Source organism: Polypterus senegalus, chromosome 12 (genome assembly GCF_016835505.1).
Source record: "Polypterus senegalus isolate Bchr_013 chromosome 12, ASM1683550v1, whole genome shotgun sequence".
Taxonomy (NCBI): Eukaryota; Metazoa; Chordata; class Cladistia; order Polypteriformes; family Polypteridae; genus Polypterus; species Polypterus senegalus.
Genome location: NC_053165.1, coordinates 41,327,849 through 41,346,292, shown reverse-complemented (window position 1 = coordinate 41,346,292; position 18,444 = coordinate 41,327,849). Strand labels below are relative to the sequence as shown.

Here is an 18,444-nt window from a genome sequence, read left to right as displayed (position 1 = left end):
TTTACTAATATTTGCTTGCTTTTAGTCTTTAGGAATTATCCTCATTTACAGAGATTTTTGAGAACATATGCCAAGGGTTTATAAACAGTATGTACTTCACTGTCTTCCTTAAGCACTAGAGTATACTGTAAGTGTTATTTGGTCCTGGTGATTTGTTAGACTGTAGCCTATTTAATCTAAGCAGCACATCTCCCTCTACACTTTCCACATCAGCAGGTAGTTAGTAGTTCCCTTAATAGTTCCTGCTACTTTTGGGAGGTTATTGACTTCTTCATAAGTATAAACCTGACAAAAATGCACATTCAACTCATTTCCTATTTAACTCTCTGTACATTTGAGCTTGCCTTTGCTGGTCTTTATACTCCTCACATCCTCCTTGACTGTTATCTTATTACTAAAATACTGAACCAATCTCTTTGGAAAACCTTTTCTGCAACACTTCTCTCCAATTGCCTTTTATTTGTCATTTTTAAACAGTTGTTGTTATGCTCTAATATGTCCTACATTAGCAGTGGATTTATTAGTCTTATACAACTGCTTTTTTCTTTAAAACTTCAATTTTTAGCTTCTTCCTAACCACCATGGAGTTCTCTTTAATATATAAAACATTTACATGTAAAACACTTTTAAACCTGCTCTCAACAGCCTATTAAATTACGCACTTATCTCAATTTATTTTCTCAGAATTTGTGCTACTTAAATTAAATTCAATTGTTTCAGTTTTTATAATATGTATGAGCCAAAACATTGCTAAATGCACCATATTATGATCACTAGATTCTAATTGTTCCAACACAGCTTTCCCCTGACACAGTACTAAATCTAGACACACTTCGCTCTGCATAAGACTTAACACACTATGTTCAATTGATTGTCATTGATTACATCTAAAAACTGTTCTTGTGCTCAGCTAGCTAGCCCAGTTAATATTTGGATAATTAAAGTTTCCCCTCTGAACTTTCTTTTTTCAACATTATTAAAAACAAGTAAATTGGTACTATGAGTTGAGGGTCTATGACACACTCCTTATTAGGCCTTCATATCGAGTGCTATCTTGCTGAATCCAAATATCCTCACTAAACTGTCGATCACCTAATTGAAGAAGACTTGCATTCAAATAACGTTTAACACAAATGGCAAGTCACCCACCTTAGACATTTATACACTTATAAATCCCAAAGTCATTTATTTAGACAAGCCTCTGTTACTCCTATTCTATTATTGTTAGGTGCAGCTACATATAACTTCAACTCACTTATTTTACTCTTAATATTCTTACGTTTTATTGCTTTAATTACTTTACTTTGGCTTCTGAACAGTATTCTAGACCTTTCAAAGATATTTTCTATATTTCTATCTATACTACTGCTTTCCCCATCATGTCAAGATATAAACCTGGCTTTTCCTAAACTCCCTGTTCCTGTATTCCCTAGTTTAAACAATCCTTAACTAATCTACTCATACACCTCACCAATACATTAGTGCACCATCTTTTCAAATGTAACGTGATGGTGAAACAAATCCATTCCAACAGAAGTCCAAATGCTCTATAAATGTTTGCCTCTCTATCTTACGCCAAGGTCTGAGCCAAGCTAATCTCTCAGTCTTACCTGAACTGGCACGTGGCACAAGCAGAACTTCAAAGAAGCCAACCTTGTCAGTTCTTCCTCTTAGCACCTAACTTTAAACTTCTTTCTTTAAACTTATATTGCAAAACTGACAGCCTGCCCTTATGCATACCATTTGTTCCAACATGGACAATGACAACTGGATACACCACACTCCAGGTAAGGGCCTATCCATCCTTCTAAGGAGGTCTCTTATCTGTGAACCTGGTAGGTAACACACTGGATGAGTCTTTGTGTCTGGAGCAAGCCTGCACTTCAATCCTCCTAATGAGTGAATCCCCCACTATAACTAATAGCTGCGGCTCCTTGTCCCTACCTAGCACCTCAGAGTTACCTGTGTAACCATTCGACTCAGGAAGGTCCTGAAAACTGCTGGAAGGCTCAAACTTTGAGGATGATGAACTTGAACAGCCTGAGCCACTTGCCTTGTGCATACATCCAACCGTAATCCATCTGTTTCTGGCGAGTATCTGGAGAACGTGATCTGATTTTCCCACAGCAAAGAGATGCTTGTGTTTTGCATATTGTGAGCACCTGACTGGATGACAATATGTGGAGTAATGTGAGATTTTTTCATGGGTGTTTTTGATATTGTTTCTTGTTGTTCAGTATTACGCACCTATTCTATCAGAAAGGCTGCTATCTCCATCCTCTATGAAAACAAGAGATGAAAAGTTTCTTTCGACCATCACTATAAACCATATGGGGTAAGTCATGTATAAAAAAATTTCATTTTTGGGTAGGGTACTCCTTTAAGACAGAAGATAAAGGACAGGCATTATTATACTGCTATACAATAATAAACTGTCGTTCAAAGACTATTTTTGAATACACCACCGCTACAACATAAAAACTTAAATGGCCCCGGCTCCAGTTATCTATCATAACTTATTAATATATACAAAGTGAAGTGATCACAAGATGTTGGTCTCCTACAGAAGTGTAAGTTTTCCTTACAATACCCATCTTTGGAGTGCAACTTCTAGGTCAATCACAGGCAACTGACCACCACAGATGTCTCCATGGTGCACCATTTAAACAGTTAGTCAGTGAACAAAGAGCAATAATTCAACCAAAGGCAACCCCGAAGGACAAAACCCTGCACCAATTAACAAACAAAATGTTGGGCTAAAGTGCACCCAAAAAAAAAACCAATAACAAAATGTGCATTCCTTACTTTACAGTCTATCACAAGCACTAGATCTTGTCCACCTGTGCTCTCTGCCTGCCCTTAACTTCTGCTCTGCAGCAGGACACCTACTGCCTAGGGTGAGGAAGCAACAAAGGCGATCTATACCGTCTGTAACAGAAATATGAGTGCCACATGAGTCTAAACCCTTGGTAAAGAAAAGTAAGGTGCACAAGTAAGAAGGACTGTAAGTAAAGCAACATGTTTGTCCTAGTGAAGAAGGGAGTCGAATAATCACCGGTTTTATGCTAGCAAAAGAAAACCCATCTCTGAAAAAATGAAACAGAAACCAGTACTTCTCAAAACTGTAGCACTGCCACATAATGCATTTTCTGTCTTTTGTCTCTCTGTGTCGTCCTCTGTTGCTGCCCTTGCACCTGTTAAAGTAAAGTGGAGGGAAACAACAAGCACATTGGGCTGACGACCAAAAAGAGTCATTTCTAAGAGTTTGCCATGGTAAATGGACACTGATTTACAATTGAAAAGGAGTGTGAAAAGGCAGGAAGAGGAACAAGACTGAGCACAACCTTTGTGGTGTAAAATACCAATGTTGTCTATTCACAGTTAGATAGGACACTGCCTCACTTAAATGTTGAAGCCTTTTCTAATTTGGAGGTGGCCACCTAGAAGACTTCATTGGTTGATGCTCTCTCTAAGAAGAAGCAGATAGGACAGTCAAGAGGGTTTAGATTGAGTGAGCTGTAAGCAATCTTTATTTTTCTGTAATAGTGTGTTTTGGAGACTCTGCCAAAAACAGAAAAAGAAAAAAAGGACTACAATTTCATCTAAGAAGTGACGGAACTGCATGGAGTTTTTTCCATCCATATTATTTGTGTATTGTATGTGTTGGTCTGGGGGGTGCGTTTTCAGATTCAGTTGTTGCCATTTATGTTTGTGATGTTTTTATGTAATTGATTTAATATGGTTGTTCTTCACTTTGTCTGTTGATCTTTGACATTTTGTTGACATTATTTCAATTATATTATACACTCACCTAAAGGATTATTAGGAACACCATACTAATACGGTGTTTGACCCCCTTTCGCCTTCAGAACTGCCTTAATTCTACGTGGCATTGATTCAACAAGGTGCTGAAAGCATTCTTTAGAAATGTTGGCCCATATTGATAGGATAGCATCTTGCAGTTGATGGAGATTTGTGGGATGCACATCCAGGCAAGCTCCCGTTCCACCACATCCCAAAGATGCTCTATTGGGTTGAGATCTGGTGACTGTGGGGGCCATTTTAGTACAGTGAACTCATTGTCATGTTCAAGAAACCAATTTGAAATGATTCAAGCTTTGTGACATGGTGCATTATCCTGCTGGAAGTAGCCATCAGAGGATGGGTACCTGGTGGTCATGAAGGGATGGACATGGTCAGAAACAATGCTCAGGTAGCTCGTGGCATTTAAACGATGCCCAATTGGCACTAAGGGGCCTAAAGTGTGCCAAAAAAACATCCCCCACACCATTACACCACCACCAGCCTGCACAGTGGTAACAAGGCATGATGGATCCATGTTCTCATTCTGTTTACGCCAAATTCTGACTCTACCATTTGAATGTCTCAACAGAAATCGAGACTCATCAGACCAGGCAACATTTTTCCAGTCTTCAACTGTCCAATTTTGGTGAGCTTGTGCAAATTGTAGCCTCTTTTTCCTATTTGTAGTGGAGATGAGTGGTACCCGGTGGGGTCTTCTGCTGTTGTAGCCCATCCGCCTCAAGGTTGTGCATGTTGTGGCTTCACAAATGCTTTGCTGCATACCTCGGTTTTAACAAGTGGTTATTTCAGTCAAAGTTGCTCTTCTATCAGCTTCAATCAGTCGGCCCATTCTCCTCTGACCTCTAGCATCAACAAGGCATTTTCGCCCACAGGACTGCCGCATAATGGATGTTTTTCCCTTTTCACACCATTCTTTGTAAACCCTAGAAATGGTTGTGCGTGAAAATCCCAGTAACTGAGCAGATTGTGAAATACTCAGACCGGCCCGTCTGGCACCAACAACCATGCCACGCTCAAAATTGCTTAAATCACCTTTCTTTCCCATTCTGACATTCAGTTTGGAGTTCAGGAGATTGTCTTGACCAGGACCACACCCCTAAATGCATTGAAGCAACTGCCATGTGATTGGTTGATTAGATAATTGCATTAATGAGAAATTGAACAGGTGTTCCTAATAATCCTTTAGGTGAGTGTATAATCTATGAATATCGCAGGAAGGGGTCTGAGGGTGTTTTAGGATTTACCTGCTATATAGATCAAATATGTCACCAAAAGTGTGGCGACTTATTGCAGCATTGGCTGGGAAAGTGTGAAGTGAAGTACAACCACAAGGTGTGACTAAAGCGAAGAAGGAGATAAAGCACTATCACTACACCTGCTTTGATTCCAAGAAATGTTAACTATAACTTGGTAGTTGGGATAAAATATCAGCTAATATATTCTGGTAAATGATATTATTGTAATTAAAAGTAACCCGTATAGAGGATAAGTCATTAGCTGTTATAAGTTTTTTCTTCTTGAATACAACAGAAAAACTCAGAACAGTATGTCTCAAAGACAGAGAGGAGTTGTGAATCTGAGAACATCACTAACAATACCACAAAAGGCCTAGGAGTGGGTGAGCGGTCAGTTGGTCTAGGTCTCCAGAACTAAGGCAATAATAATAATAATAATAATAATAGACCCCAACCAGATGCTAATTTTTTACATTAAATCTGGAAACATGTACCAAAATCAAGATATTAATAAAGAACTGGTATTTTAATAAACACAGACACACAAGTGATGAATGATCAAATTGAGAATACAGTGAATTAAGTATGGTCCCAACTGCAATTAGGGCACCTTCAGCAATCTTGTACACATTAATGGTCTTTCATTCTGATTTGCAGTTCTGGTATTTTCCTTAAAAAACCATGACATGTTCTCGCAAAGATTTTTAAACCAAATGTCAAATCAAGTAAGCGTTATTACTAATAAAATTAAGTATGTTTTCTTTTTTGTATATGTAATTTAGAAGGAAATGTAGACTATTTTTGTTTCATTTTGATATTACACTATAGTTTATTCAAAGATCAATGTTAGTTATTTACATTCAGACTGCATATTTTAGTTGAATAAAATCTGAATTACATTTTTTGGTAATTATACTAAAAAACACACACATTTTAATAAGCAATAAGCAACTTACAATCAAGTAAGATTGGTCCTGAACGCTGAAGACTGACAATGTACCCAGGGTCAGACATGTAGAGACTGAAGAAACCTCTTTTCCAGTAAGAACCTGCCAAGTTTTAATAGTTCCTTTCGAGTCCAAGCTGATAATAAGGTCCTTCTGGTGGTCAGCTGCAATCTTTTTGAATGGTGCATTCTGGACAGGACTTGACCATAACTGAATCCCCTAAAGAAACATAGTAAGTAAATATTTATTACAATGGCCAGTTTTAAACACATTTGTAAAGTGGTACTGTAGAGTGAAATCATGTTTAACACACAAATGACACAGAATGTACATTGGAACCTGATTACTTGTGCATTTAAGGTCTCAGGGTTGAGTTCATGCATTACCACAATGCTTGATGATTTCAGTTTCACACAATTTTATTTTTAATCCTTTATTCATCATATACAATTTCTTACTAGGAACTTGTCATTTTTTGCACATTCCAACTTACTCTGCAGAGACTTTTGGAGTCACAGTGCAGGGTCAGCTATTTGTGTTGTGTCCCTGGATTGAGGGTCTTGCTCAAGGGCCTAATGGAGTAGCATTCCTTCTGTCACTGACAGGATTCGAACCAGCAACCTTCAAGTTACCAGCCCAGATTTTTTAACCATGGAGCCACCACACCTTACTTATGTAAAAGCCCATTTTAGCTCTTAGTGACCCGCGTAACATACAGTAAGCAGAGGATTATTGCTGTTTTAATTTAAGTACTCATTTCTTTCTTTGTCACTTGTTTTCCATTATGTTTTTCATCTGGGTTATTTAGGGTGAATACATGTAAATACAAATAGCATCAAGTTATAAGAGGTTATAGTCTTGCCTCCTTTATCCTGTGAAGTTAAGGAAGTTAAAAATACAGACTAACTGGTAATGCTAAACTGGCCCTATTTGAATGAATGTGCCCTGCAATGGACTGGCTGCTGTTATAATATATTATGATAGTTTACAGCTCCCCATCAATGCTGATTTTGATTAAGCAGGTTAGTAGAAGGATGGGTTTAAGTACGTAGGAGGGCTCACAATCTTAAACTCTTTCCAAAAAGTTGTGACGCTATGTAAAAGCAAGTGAAAACAGAATGTGATTTTAAAATATGTTAACCCTACATTTAATTGAAAATAGTACAAAGACAACATATAAAATGTTGAAACTGAGAAATGTTATTGTTTTTCCAGAAAAATATGTTCATTTTGAATTTAATGCCAACATAACTATTACAAAAAAAAAAAAGGTTGACGGGGCTTTTTTTTACTATTGTGATGCATCAGCTCTTCTTTTAATAACACTCTGTAAGTGTTTGGGAACCGAGGGGACCACCTTCTATATTTTCAAAGTGAAATGTTGCCCCATTCTTGTGTGATATAAGACTTCAGCGGTTCAACAGTTGGGGGTCTCCTTTGTTGAATTTTTTTTGTTTCGTAAAGAGCAAAATCTTTTCAATGGGTGACACGTTTGGACAGCAGACAGGTCATTTTAGCACCTGAACTCTTTTACTATGGAGCCAAGCTGTTCTAATATGTGCAGAATGTGGTCTGGTTGGTGTCTTGCTAAAATAAGAAAGGCCTTCCCTGAAAAAGAGATTGTCTGGATGGCAGCTTAAGTTGCTCCAAAACCTGTATATATATTTTAGCAATAGTGGTACTTTTTCAGATGTGCAAGCTACCCATGCCATGTGCAGTAATATACCATCATACCATCATGGATGCTGATTTTTTAACTGTGTGCTTGATAACAAGCCAGATGGTCTCTCTCCTCTTTAGCCCAGAGGATACGGCATCCATGATTTCCAAAAATAAATTTCAATTCTGATTCATCAGACCACAGGACAGTTTCCACTTCACCTCAGTCCATGTTAGATGAGCTTGGCCCCAGAGAAGACAGCACTATTTCTGGATCATGTTTATAAATGGTTTCTTCTTTGCATTTATGAAGGCAGCAATGAATTGTGTTCACAGTCAATGGGTTTTAGAAAGCTTTCCTAAGCCCATACACTGATTACCACTACAGAATCGTGTCAGTTTTTAATGCTGTGCCAACTGAGGGCTCAAATATCACAACCATTTAAAATTGGTTTTTGGCCTTGTCCCTTTTGTACAATGATTTCTTCAGATTCTCTTAATCTTTTAATGATATTATGTACCATAGGTGATGAAATCACCAAATGTTTTGTGTTAGGGAACATCAGTCTTAACTTGGTGCACTATTTGTCCTTTGAATCCTTTCACGAAGTGGTCTCTGTCTCTCTGGGATGTTCTTGTTACATCCAGCCATGCTACTGACCTGTTGTCAATTAACCTAATTACCATCAGGTGTTTTTATCTTCATCACACTAATTTTCCACTCTTCTGTTTCCCCGTCCCCACTTTTTTGAAATGTGTTCCTGGTATCAAATTAAAAATGAGCATATCTTTTTTCATGAAACAATATCATTTCACAGTTTCAACATCCGATATGTTGTCTTTGTCATATTTTCAATCAAATATGAGTTTAAATGATTTGCAAATCGCTGCATTCTATTTTTATTTACATGTGTTCCAGTTTCCCGACTTTTATGAAAACAGAGTTGTAAATAAATAAATAAATAAAACAAAATAACAAATAAAACTATAACCTTGCAAACAAGTTTGACTAAGCCATCAACCATTCTCTGAGTACAGCAATTTTACTTTATATACTTGAGAAAAATATTTTAAAGTACTATTTAATGAATTTGTACGACTTTTCAAAATATTTTTGAAGTTTCTGAACAGAAGTACATTTAATACATAAAGATAATTAGACGTAAAAAAAACAAAAGTGAAAACTCAAGGTAAAAAGAGTCAATTGAACAGTTTAGTTTTGTCTTGAGTAATTTCCTCGATTCTATGAATACACAGTAATGGAAACTCCACATTCCTTGACTCTTGTCTGAGTAAGACAAGCAGCTGCTGGCAATTCATACTGTAACCAAAATGGTGACATGTTCATTTAATTGGCAAAAGGAAACAAAGCTTTGATATACTGCCACCCAGTGGCAATGTATTTATATTATGCCAACACATTGTATAGAATGCTTAACTATTGTAGAAGAGCGGTGATATTAATTTGTAACGGTAGGGTCTTACACAGCACTAACCTAAAGAGCAGTAATATCATGAAGTTAATGTACTTTGTATGGTGATCACTGCCTGTGGCTCCTCTCAGTAAAAGAGAATATCCGTTTAAGAAACACGTAGTGATTAACAACTGGGTCAGGGAACACTTAATACGAAGCATTTAATGTGCTATATTAGTTATGATGGGGTTTGAGAAACTTGTAAATTAAACATCAGTTATAAGATGAAGTTTACAATGTTCCACTTTAACGACAAAATAAATAACAAGATAAAAGTGGAAACTTCGATATTAAAATTGACATAAACTTTTTTTCTTCATTGTGTTCCTGTTTTTTTCCTCTGTAGTCCTAATACACTTCCATAAATGGCAGTGGTCCACAGCCAGATTGAAAAGGATGGCTTCTGGGGTCTAGGCACCCTGCTAATCCTTGGTGCCAAGAGTTCAAAAAAGAGTTAGGTTATAGCAGTGGTTCCCAAACTCGGTCCTGGGGACCCCCTGTGGCTGCAGGTTTTTGTTCCCACCAGATTCATAATCAGTGATAATTATCGATTACAACTGATCTCATTTAATTAGCTGGTCTTTTTTATTCTTCTCTTATTCTGAATTCAGAAAAACACAACAGTATGGTTTTTACATTTATAAGACACTTAGAAATATTCCTATTTTTTTCTAAAGCTATAAATGCTTAACTCTCTATTGTTGTTTTCCTATTTTTTCCCCTTTTCCTGTGTAGTTTGTTCCCTTCTTTTAACAACCAGCATAGCAGACACCTGGGATGATGAAAGCTGCAGTGACCTACTAATTAGTAAATAATCAATTAAATAACCAGAGCACCTGGAAAAGCGGAATGAAAATTAGGTTGAAAATACTAACAACTTTAAAAAATTACATATTCCCCATATAACTGCTTAGTCCATTTTAATAAAAAAAATCTACCAAGCTTAGTTTTGTAATTTCTACATTGATTCCAAAACACAGAAACTGGGAAATAACGACTCACCTAAATAGGCTAAGAGTCCAATGAAAAACGGATGTTGGTTGGAACAAAAACCTGCAGCCACAGTGGGTCCCCAGGACCGAGTTTGGGAACCACTGGGTTATAGAAAGATGATTTCCAAGAATCAACAGAAACATATGATGGGTCCTTAAAGCAACCGGCCAGGTCCAGTTTTGCAGTGATGGTACTCAGAAAGAACATCCTTTTTTGGATTGAACTGAGAGAGAGTGTGGAAAGGTCCAGGAGAAGGAAAATATAAGGTGAGAGAGGAAACTGTACAGAGTGAATTGAAGAGCGAGAATCTGAAACACCAAAACAGCTGGGAATGGCAGATTGAGATGACGGTTCAAGATCATTGAATGAGCAGAAGCAACAAAAGTCAGTGGAAAAGAAGATGGGATGGAGAACCAAGACCTTAGTGCCAGGAATACCTGGAGTTCTAAGTGATCAAAAATATCCCCTGTAGTGTTAATACCTAAAAGATAGCAATGCAGAAAAGAAACGGGATGTCCAATGATACAGAATGCCTCAATAAGAACAATTAGGGTGTGAGTGTCATGTGAACTAGAACCTAAAAGTTTCTCTACGTGGTACCAGGACTTTAAAAGATAAGGGCTAAACGCGCCACATTTAGAAAGAAGAGATTTATCATTAAGAAAGTGAAGAGGAGGGTGTGAAGTGGACAAAGGGAAAGCAAGCCTGTTTTCAAAGGAAAAACCAAAATGGACATTGGCAGTTTATACAAGGATCAATACTCATTTTAATAATGGTCAAGGGAGAGCAGAAAGATAGAAGGACATGAATCTAGGCGTAGAGGAAGTATTCAGTGTTTTTAAGTGCATGGTGATAGTTGAAGACAACTAATTTCTGGGCCTCAAAAGCTTGCATATTGTAATCTTTTTAGTTAGCCAATAAAAGGTGTCATTTTACTTGACTTCTCACTGCACAAAATTAGAAATGTTAATGCAGAGATATTTAAAGTAACCAGTTAAGGGGACAGATGAAGGAAGAGGTGAGTGTTGAAAAGGATATTTTAAAGGGAAAAAAGGATCAGTTTATTCTGCTCTCTGAAACTACTTCAAAAGCATAAAAAATGGAGTACATGATGTGTGTCAGAAAGGGTATCACTCAGGTAAAGCAGGATATCATTTGCGTATATAGAATTTTTTGTTCAACGTCATGTGTAATTAAAAGGGTGATTCATCAGAAGAGGTTAGAAAGGACACTCCTGTCTATCTAATATGTTGGATTTAGTGAGGATAAGGTATTAACCATATTAATAAACTTAGCACCAAGCCTCATCTAACCCAGGCTCTGTCAAAAGAAAATCCCAGTTCATGTAGTCAAGTACTTTCTCAATATCTAAAGTGAAAAGAATGGCTGGTGAGGGGAAGATATGGATACATCAACTGAACAGAGAAGATGATGGAATTTGCATTGTATTGCATAGCATGTCCAAATAAAGGTATATAATAAAGATGTATGAATTTATGAATGACAGATTTTAAACACAAAGCAAGCACATTGGTCAACAACCTGGCATCAGACTTTATCAAGGAAATTAGATGGTAGCTTCAACAGTTAAGTGGACTTTAAATTGTTTTGGCAGGAAAGTAATTAGTACCCTAACAAATGATGAATTCATCTTTGTTGAAAAAGACTGTGGCTTTTATCATCAAAAGTTGGACAAATAACTAATCGTAGAAACTAGAAAAAAGGGCGGCACGGTGGCGCAGTGGTAGCGCTGCTGCCTCGTTAGGAGACCGGGTTCGCTTCCCGGGTCCTCCCTGCGTGGAGTTTGCATGTTCTCCCCGTGTCTGCGTGGGTTTCCTCCGGGCACTCCGGTTTCCTCCCACAATCCAAAGACATGCAGGTTAGGTGGATTGGCGATTCTAAATTGGCCCTAGTGTGTGCTGGGTGTGTTTGTGTGTGTCCTGCGGTGGGTTGGCACCCTGCCAAGGATTGGTTCCTGCCTTGTGCCCTGTGTTGGCTGGGATTGGCTCCAGCAGACCTCCGTGACCCTGTGTTCGGATTCAGCGGGTTGGAAAATGGATGGATGGAAAAAATGGGAGAAACTAGAAAGAATCTAATTCAATTTAGGCCTAGCAATTTCATTTGTTCATGATGTCTATAACTTGCCTAAGATCAGAATATGATAAAAAAGAATCCAAAAACAAAGCCCTCTCCTTGGTTAGCTTAGGAAGCAACATATCTTTTCATTAGGCCTTAATGTTAGAAACTGAAGTGTTTGTATTTTTTTTTACAAGTAGCTCAGAATAAAATTAAAACAAAACATTAACTAATCTAATGATATTTACTAGTAGGCAGCTCCGATTAAATCTTAATGGCAGAGATGGATGTAAATGACTCTCATCTCCGAAGCCCGAGTGCTAATAGTCTACCAGGCTTAGCTTCAGAGACCTAATATCTAGCCACTGTGTGCTGAAATTCAAATTTAGACTTTGGCAAAAGAACAAAATTGAATTCTTGTGTAGTACAAATTATTAACAACTGAGAATCAGTCATAAGGGGCAGGGCATGCTCTAAAGATGGTAAGTGTGCCCAAAGTTACTGAGATTGTATTCCTCTTAGTTCAAGCTTGACATACAGAGTAAGAAATAGTGAAATCGCAAATGGTGCCTTTAATAGTGAAGGAGCAGTGTCAGGATCATCTACTGCACCAGTAAAGACATAAATTCTTTTATATGAGTCACAATTTTCAGACAGTAATTCAATTTTTGGGATAAAGCATAGCTAAAGTGCCAGCAAGGAGCCTGGGGATGAAGCTGAGGGGCAACCAGAATGGATTAAGTACATCTGGAATAAGTGACAGCATTAGAAACAATACTGACATTCTTGATGGTAGAGAGAGCAGATGGCCTAGACTAGGAGTAGTGTCATAAGAGAATGAAAAAAAAATTGAACGTGGGGTTAATTAAACAAAAGGCAAATTATTCCAGTCATGCAACCCTCGAGTGATCCTCACCACAATCCCAGCCGCCCACTTAACTCCAATATGAAACAAAACTCAGATATATAAACCACACATACCCACGTCCCCCTCTACAAGGCACCTGTAAAAATACCCCAAAAGAAAACACTTTAAGTATAAGTTGTTTTCTATAACACACAGGATCCCACTCCATCTCACCTCTGACCCTGCAAAGAGTAAAAGCATTATATTAAGACATCAAGACAAATTGGGTCCAAATGCATGAATGACTAAAAATGAGCAGAATGCAACATGTGTAAAAAGTAATACTTTCCCAGTGAAAACTTTGCTGCATATGGCTCCTAAAGGCCAAACCTTTGTGAGGCAGTGTGGGGACCACCTGCGGTAAACTAGGAAAACACATTAAATAGCCAGAACAGTCCTTCCGCTGAATTGAGATTGATCAGCTTATAACCTTACCCTGACAAAACTGGAGAAGTAATATCAGTCAATTATAAGCCTTAATTAATGAACAACGGGGGAATAAAAACTTTCGTTTTTCTAAGACAAAAGTTTAAAGAAACTATAATGGAGTCAGTGCAGAAATGAAATTGAGAAGGAAGGATGCACAGCTTCTTTTGCTTTTTTTTTGAATCCTCAAATATTATCTATTCAAACCTGTGAGAATTGAAAAAGAGTTGTGCAGGCTAGAAAAGCAATGACTAGAGCCGTTTTGATCATGCGCTCTGGAAGGACTGAAGTCAGGGACAAGATTAACTGATTGGACTTCAAAGAATAAACTGGAAGAAGTTTAGGATTCATGGAGAGCCATCAAATGGTCTGCATAAATTAAAGAAGCTTTGGATGGGACAAATTACTATGAGGAGTATGAATCCTATGGCATCTTTTAATTATTGTAGTGACATTTTTCAAGTTGGGAAAATTATTGGTCACCGTTTTGCCCAAAAATGTATCGGATCTCTTTACTTTGCATATTCCTTGATATCCATGGGATGGATATTGTTTGGTTGCTGTCCTAGAAATCTACAAGTTTAAAACAGGGTTTGCAACATGGCATTCTAGTGTTTGGATTTCATTTTCATTTTGGCTTATTGAATTCAGCAAAGCTCTGAATTCCTTAGTGAACTTTTTTGGTAGTCCTTCTCTTCACCTGTGTTTTTGTGGATTATAACAAGCTCTTCATGTCTTCAAATAAAAGGCATCCATGGATAAATTACAGGTTTCAATTCCAGAGCAGGCTTTGATGCAGGGAGACTTCTTCATGGGGCTTGAAGGTGACACCCTATGATAGCAGACATAACTGATAACCCAGGTAAGAAACCTGAAAATGATTGTTGTATGAATTTTGGAAGAATAAAACAGCAAATGAAAGGTAAATATGAGTAGTCCCAAACAGATATCCTTAACATCTGCTATGTAGGGGTACGCATGCTCCTATCTTTCTTGTTGTTAAGAATGGCCATTGGATCTTACAGAGTGAAACTTGAACACATTTGTATTAAGAGAAAGAATAACAAGATGATTACAGTGCAAAGATGTATCTGCAAACACACCTGTCCATTTATTTTCAAAACCTGCACAATGTAAAACAAAACAGCAAAAAACACAAAATTCTACAGGACTTAGTTTAGTTCTTTCTGAAAAATACAAAACTTCTAGAAATTGTGATTTATTACAGCATTTCTGGTCTGTTAGGCAATATGACTGATTAAGCTTTACAAACTGCACATACATTCTTAAAAGCACCTAATCCAATTCATGGTTTAAAGGGTCAGTGCCCATCCCAACAGCCCCGGGTGAATGGTAGAAACAACCCTAGACAAAGAGTAGACACCCGCCATGTTGCCAATTCATCTAACCTGCATATTTTTGGAGATGAGGGAGAAAGGTAGAGCATAGTGCGACAGAGTGTGCAATGTCTTCATTTTGTGTGAATTTAAACCATCATCTAAAATCAATAACTTTTGAATTTGTACACAAAGGAAAAAATGAAAATGGTCCATTACAAATATTTTTACTCTTCAAATACTGTAATTATGTGTCACATGTAAGCTTAAAAGTCCACTGTTTCAATGTGATGATTTATAATTTTAGGAGAGAAAAGTGTTACGTGAAGTGGTCTTCTTCTAGTTTCATTTTCTCAGTGAAACGGAATTAGTGCAATTTTTTCAAGTGAGTAATTCAACTGCCACTTCAAAGAGCTGCCTACTTTTTTCACCCCTGTCTCAGAAGGAATTACTGCACTGCCACCTTTGTAATTTAGCTTATACAGTAATTTAAGTGAAACAGGTGGCTGTCGGTGAGACACGTATAATTTAAGGCCAATTTCCTCAAGTTTAATTTAACCATTTCTTTTTGTTTTCATTTAATATAGTGTAGAATGTTAGTAGCTCATAGTATAAGGCACATTCTTCAGTTATTTTAAAGGTTAGTTTCTGTCTTTTGCAATGGATACATTTCTATAGAAAATATCATTGAAAAGAAATACTATTTAGTTGGTTTTCAAACAACACAGTCATTTGTTGAAAGGCAATCTTTGTCTGTTCACCTTCTAAGTTTTTAGTTTTGACAAGTTTTAAAGCTTGAATGAAATATACAGAATGTTTGACTGATTTTCACAAAGTTAACTGCTCTGTGAATGATCCACTATTGTGATAAGTGAGTACCATTTGGCAGATGAGGACACAAAACCACTAAAGATGTTAATTAGTAGAACATCTGAGTCTGAGTCTGGTTAAACATTTAGAAATGACAGGGGCCAAGAATCAGCTTATGTGCTATGGCACAATATGTTAAGAAGACTCAATATATTTTCTTAGTTAGTTAGATTCTAATTTAAATAAGGTTCCATGAAGGTGTATGAAGCAAAGGCCTGCAAGCAGCTGACACTGTGATGGAAAATGACCTCTAAATTGTGCAGTATAGGATGTAATTTTAGTGCTGTAGTCTGTCAAGGAAAGAGATGCAGGAATAAAATAACCCAAGTTATTAAAAGGTTTATTAATTTTTCCCAGCAGTTACTTCGTGAATATAACAGAGATGACATGAATTTTGGTTTTTAAACAAAACTGAACCAACCAATCAGTTAGGTGACAAAAGGAAACATACCTGTCAGGTGGAAAGCTATGCCTACAGTAGAATTCTCTGAAATTGCATACAAGCTGTGGATAGAAACCTGAAAAGACTGGTGTAAGTCTAAAAGGTATTATACCATTTGTCAGAATGGAGGAGTTAGAGAAACAACTGTGCGGAATGGCTGATGTCTTTAATTCTGTTTGCCTTTCTTGTCCTGAACAGAAGGGTGCTTAGTGCCATTAATGATCTGTGCCACCTGCAAAATTCACTGCTATATAAATCAACTTTATTTAAAGTGCAAAATCACCATAAAGCATGATTTCATTACACTGTACAAATAAGAAGAAAACATGGTACAAAATATACAGCATGCAAGTGAAAAATAGAAATTAAAATAAACAACACCATCAATGTTAAAGGAATAATAAATAATAAAATGTGACATTAAAAACACTTTTAATAGTTAGTGAAAATAGGCAGAGAAATCTGAGCTTCATAAGACATCCGAGAAAGTGGTGTTAGTGAACCTTGTTAATAAAATCCGAAATGTGCTATGCTGCCATTTTGTACTACGGTTTAAATTGCCTAAACAACATTCTGAATGTGGCGCAGTGGGAAACTTTTTAAGGGGGAACCTTTTTCACTGCTACACCTCTAAACACGCATGCAACGGAGTACATGCGGTAGTGGAGGTATTGCGCGGTGAAAATGGACAGAGAACATTCCGAAACCGAAGCTGTAGCAGACGATAAAGTTGAACATGATGACACAGAAGAACTTTTGCCGAAAAAAAGGAGTCATGTCCGTTGCCTGGAGATACTTTGGTTTTCAAAAGCCAGATATGGACCATTATGTTCAAATCTGTGAATACTGTTTCTATACTACTGGATAATACTGTAAGCCAAGTTGTACTTGGTTTATTTTGTTTTCAATACAGTGTAATGTACCTGGATACTGTGTAATAGTGTGACGACATGTTGACTTTATTTTCGACATTTCCACTTTAATCTCGACACTTATGACCAGAATAAAGTCGACATGTTGATTTAATTCTGGACAGTCCTACTTTATTCTTGCCGTTTATGTTGAGATTAAAGTCGACATGTTTCATTCAGTACGGCTTTGGCTTTTGTTCCGGGATAGTGTGTTTCTTGTCATATTTTAAGACCCCTACCTGTTTCAGTCACATTTTGGGGCAGCCTCATTTTGCTATTAAATTAGATAGCCCAGCACAGATTTTACCGTGAAATGTGGAGGAAGGGGTGGGTAGAAAGTTGGTATAGGCTTTCAGGACTCTGATTGTGTCTTCGATTTTGCCTATTATAACTGAAATTGGACCTTCCTGAGATTTGTTTTTTTTCTCCTGGGAAGCTGTTGATTAGAGTTTTTATGTCCTTCTCCTCTACAGTCAACTGGGCATAGTTCAAACATACATTAATAAACAGACATAGCTAGGCTCCATTTATGGCAATCATTTCTGAAGCACTTTGGTTCTTGCTGGTTTAACTCTTTCAGGGCAGGTGCCGACTTACGTCGACATATATGGTTGAGGCAGATGTTGACATTAATCAAAATACGGAGGTACAGGGAGGTGATCAGCTATAAATATTGACAAAACCCATTGTTAAGTTATAGCTCAGCTCTCTATTTGCTAGCAGTATGCTGCTTGTATTATGTGTTACATTGGTGCCGCTGTTTCAGGTGTCTGTTGCTTCATACTGTGACTGCTGTCACTACCGGCTGCTCATCTGCTGCCGGCTGTGCAAAGATGACCACTCCTGGCTGCACGAAGATGGCTGAGCAAAGACGGCCACCTCAGACTGAGAAAAAACAGCTGCTAGAAGGCGGCTGCTGTTGACTGAGTGAACACGGCTGATCAAAGACGGCCGCCACCAGCTGAGCTTAGGCAGCTGAGTGAAGAAAGCTGCTGCCGGCTACACAAACATGGCTCATCGAAGATGGCCTCCACCAACTGTGTGAAGACGGCTGATCGAACCCAGCTATGCAAAGACAACTGATTGAAGACATCCACCAATGGATGCGCAAAGACGCCGCCACCAACTGCCTTCGCCTGGCTGCTAGCTGCCACAGCAATCACAGTATGCATGAAAAGATGCATGAAACAGCAGCGCCAGTGTAACAAACACCGCAAGCAGTGTATTGTGGCAATGCATGCCATTGGCCGTTTTTAATGTTACCTTACCTTTCATGACTACACTGTGTAATAGGTATGTGAATTCACATAGCATAGAACAGGTTTCTTAACCTGAGGTCCG

At 37.7% G+C, this 18,444-nt stretch overlaps 1 protein-coding gene across 1 annotated transcript in view; it reads right to left on the bottom strand.

The window, feature by feature from the left end:
• fbxw12 (F-box and WD repeat domain containing 12) overlaps positions 1 to 18,444 on the bottom strand; it is a 121,173-nt gene that overhangs the window by 16,168 nt on the left and 86,561 nt on the right. Inside the window, exon 5 of the mRNA XM_039771003.1 lies at positions 6,017 to 6,226. Coding sequence (XP_039626937.1) covers positions 6,017 to 6,226 — 210 coding nt within the window. The remainder of the gene's footprint in view (positions 1 to 6,016; positions 6,227 to 18,444) is intronic.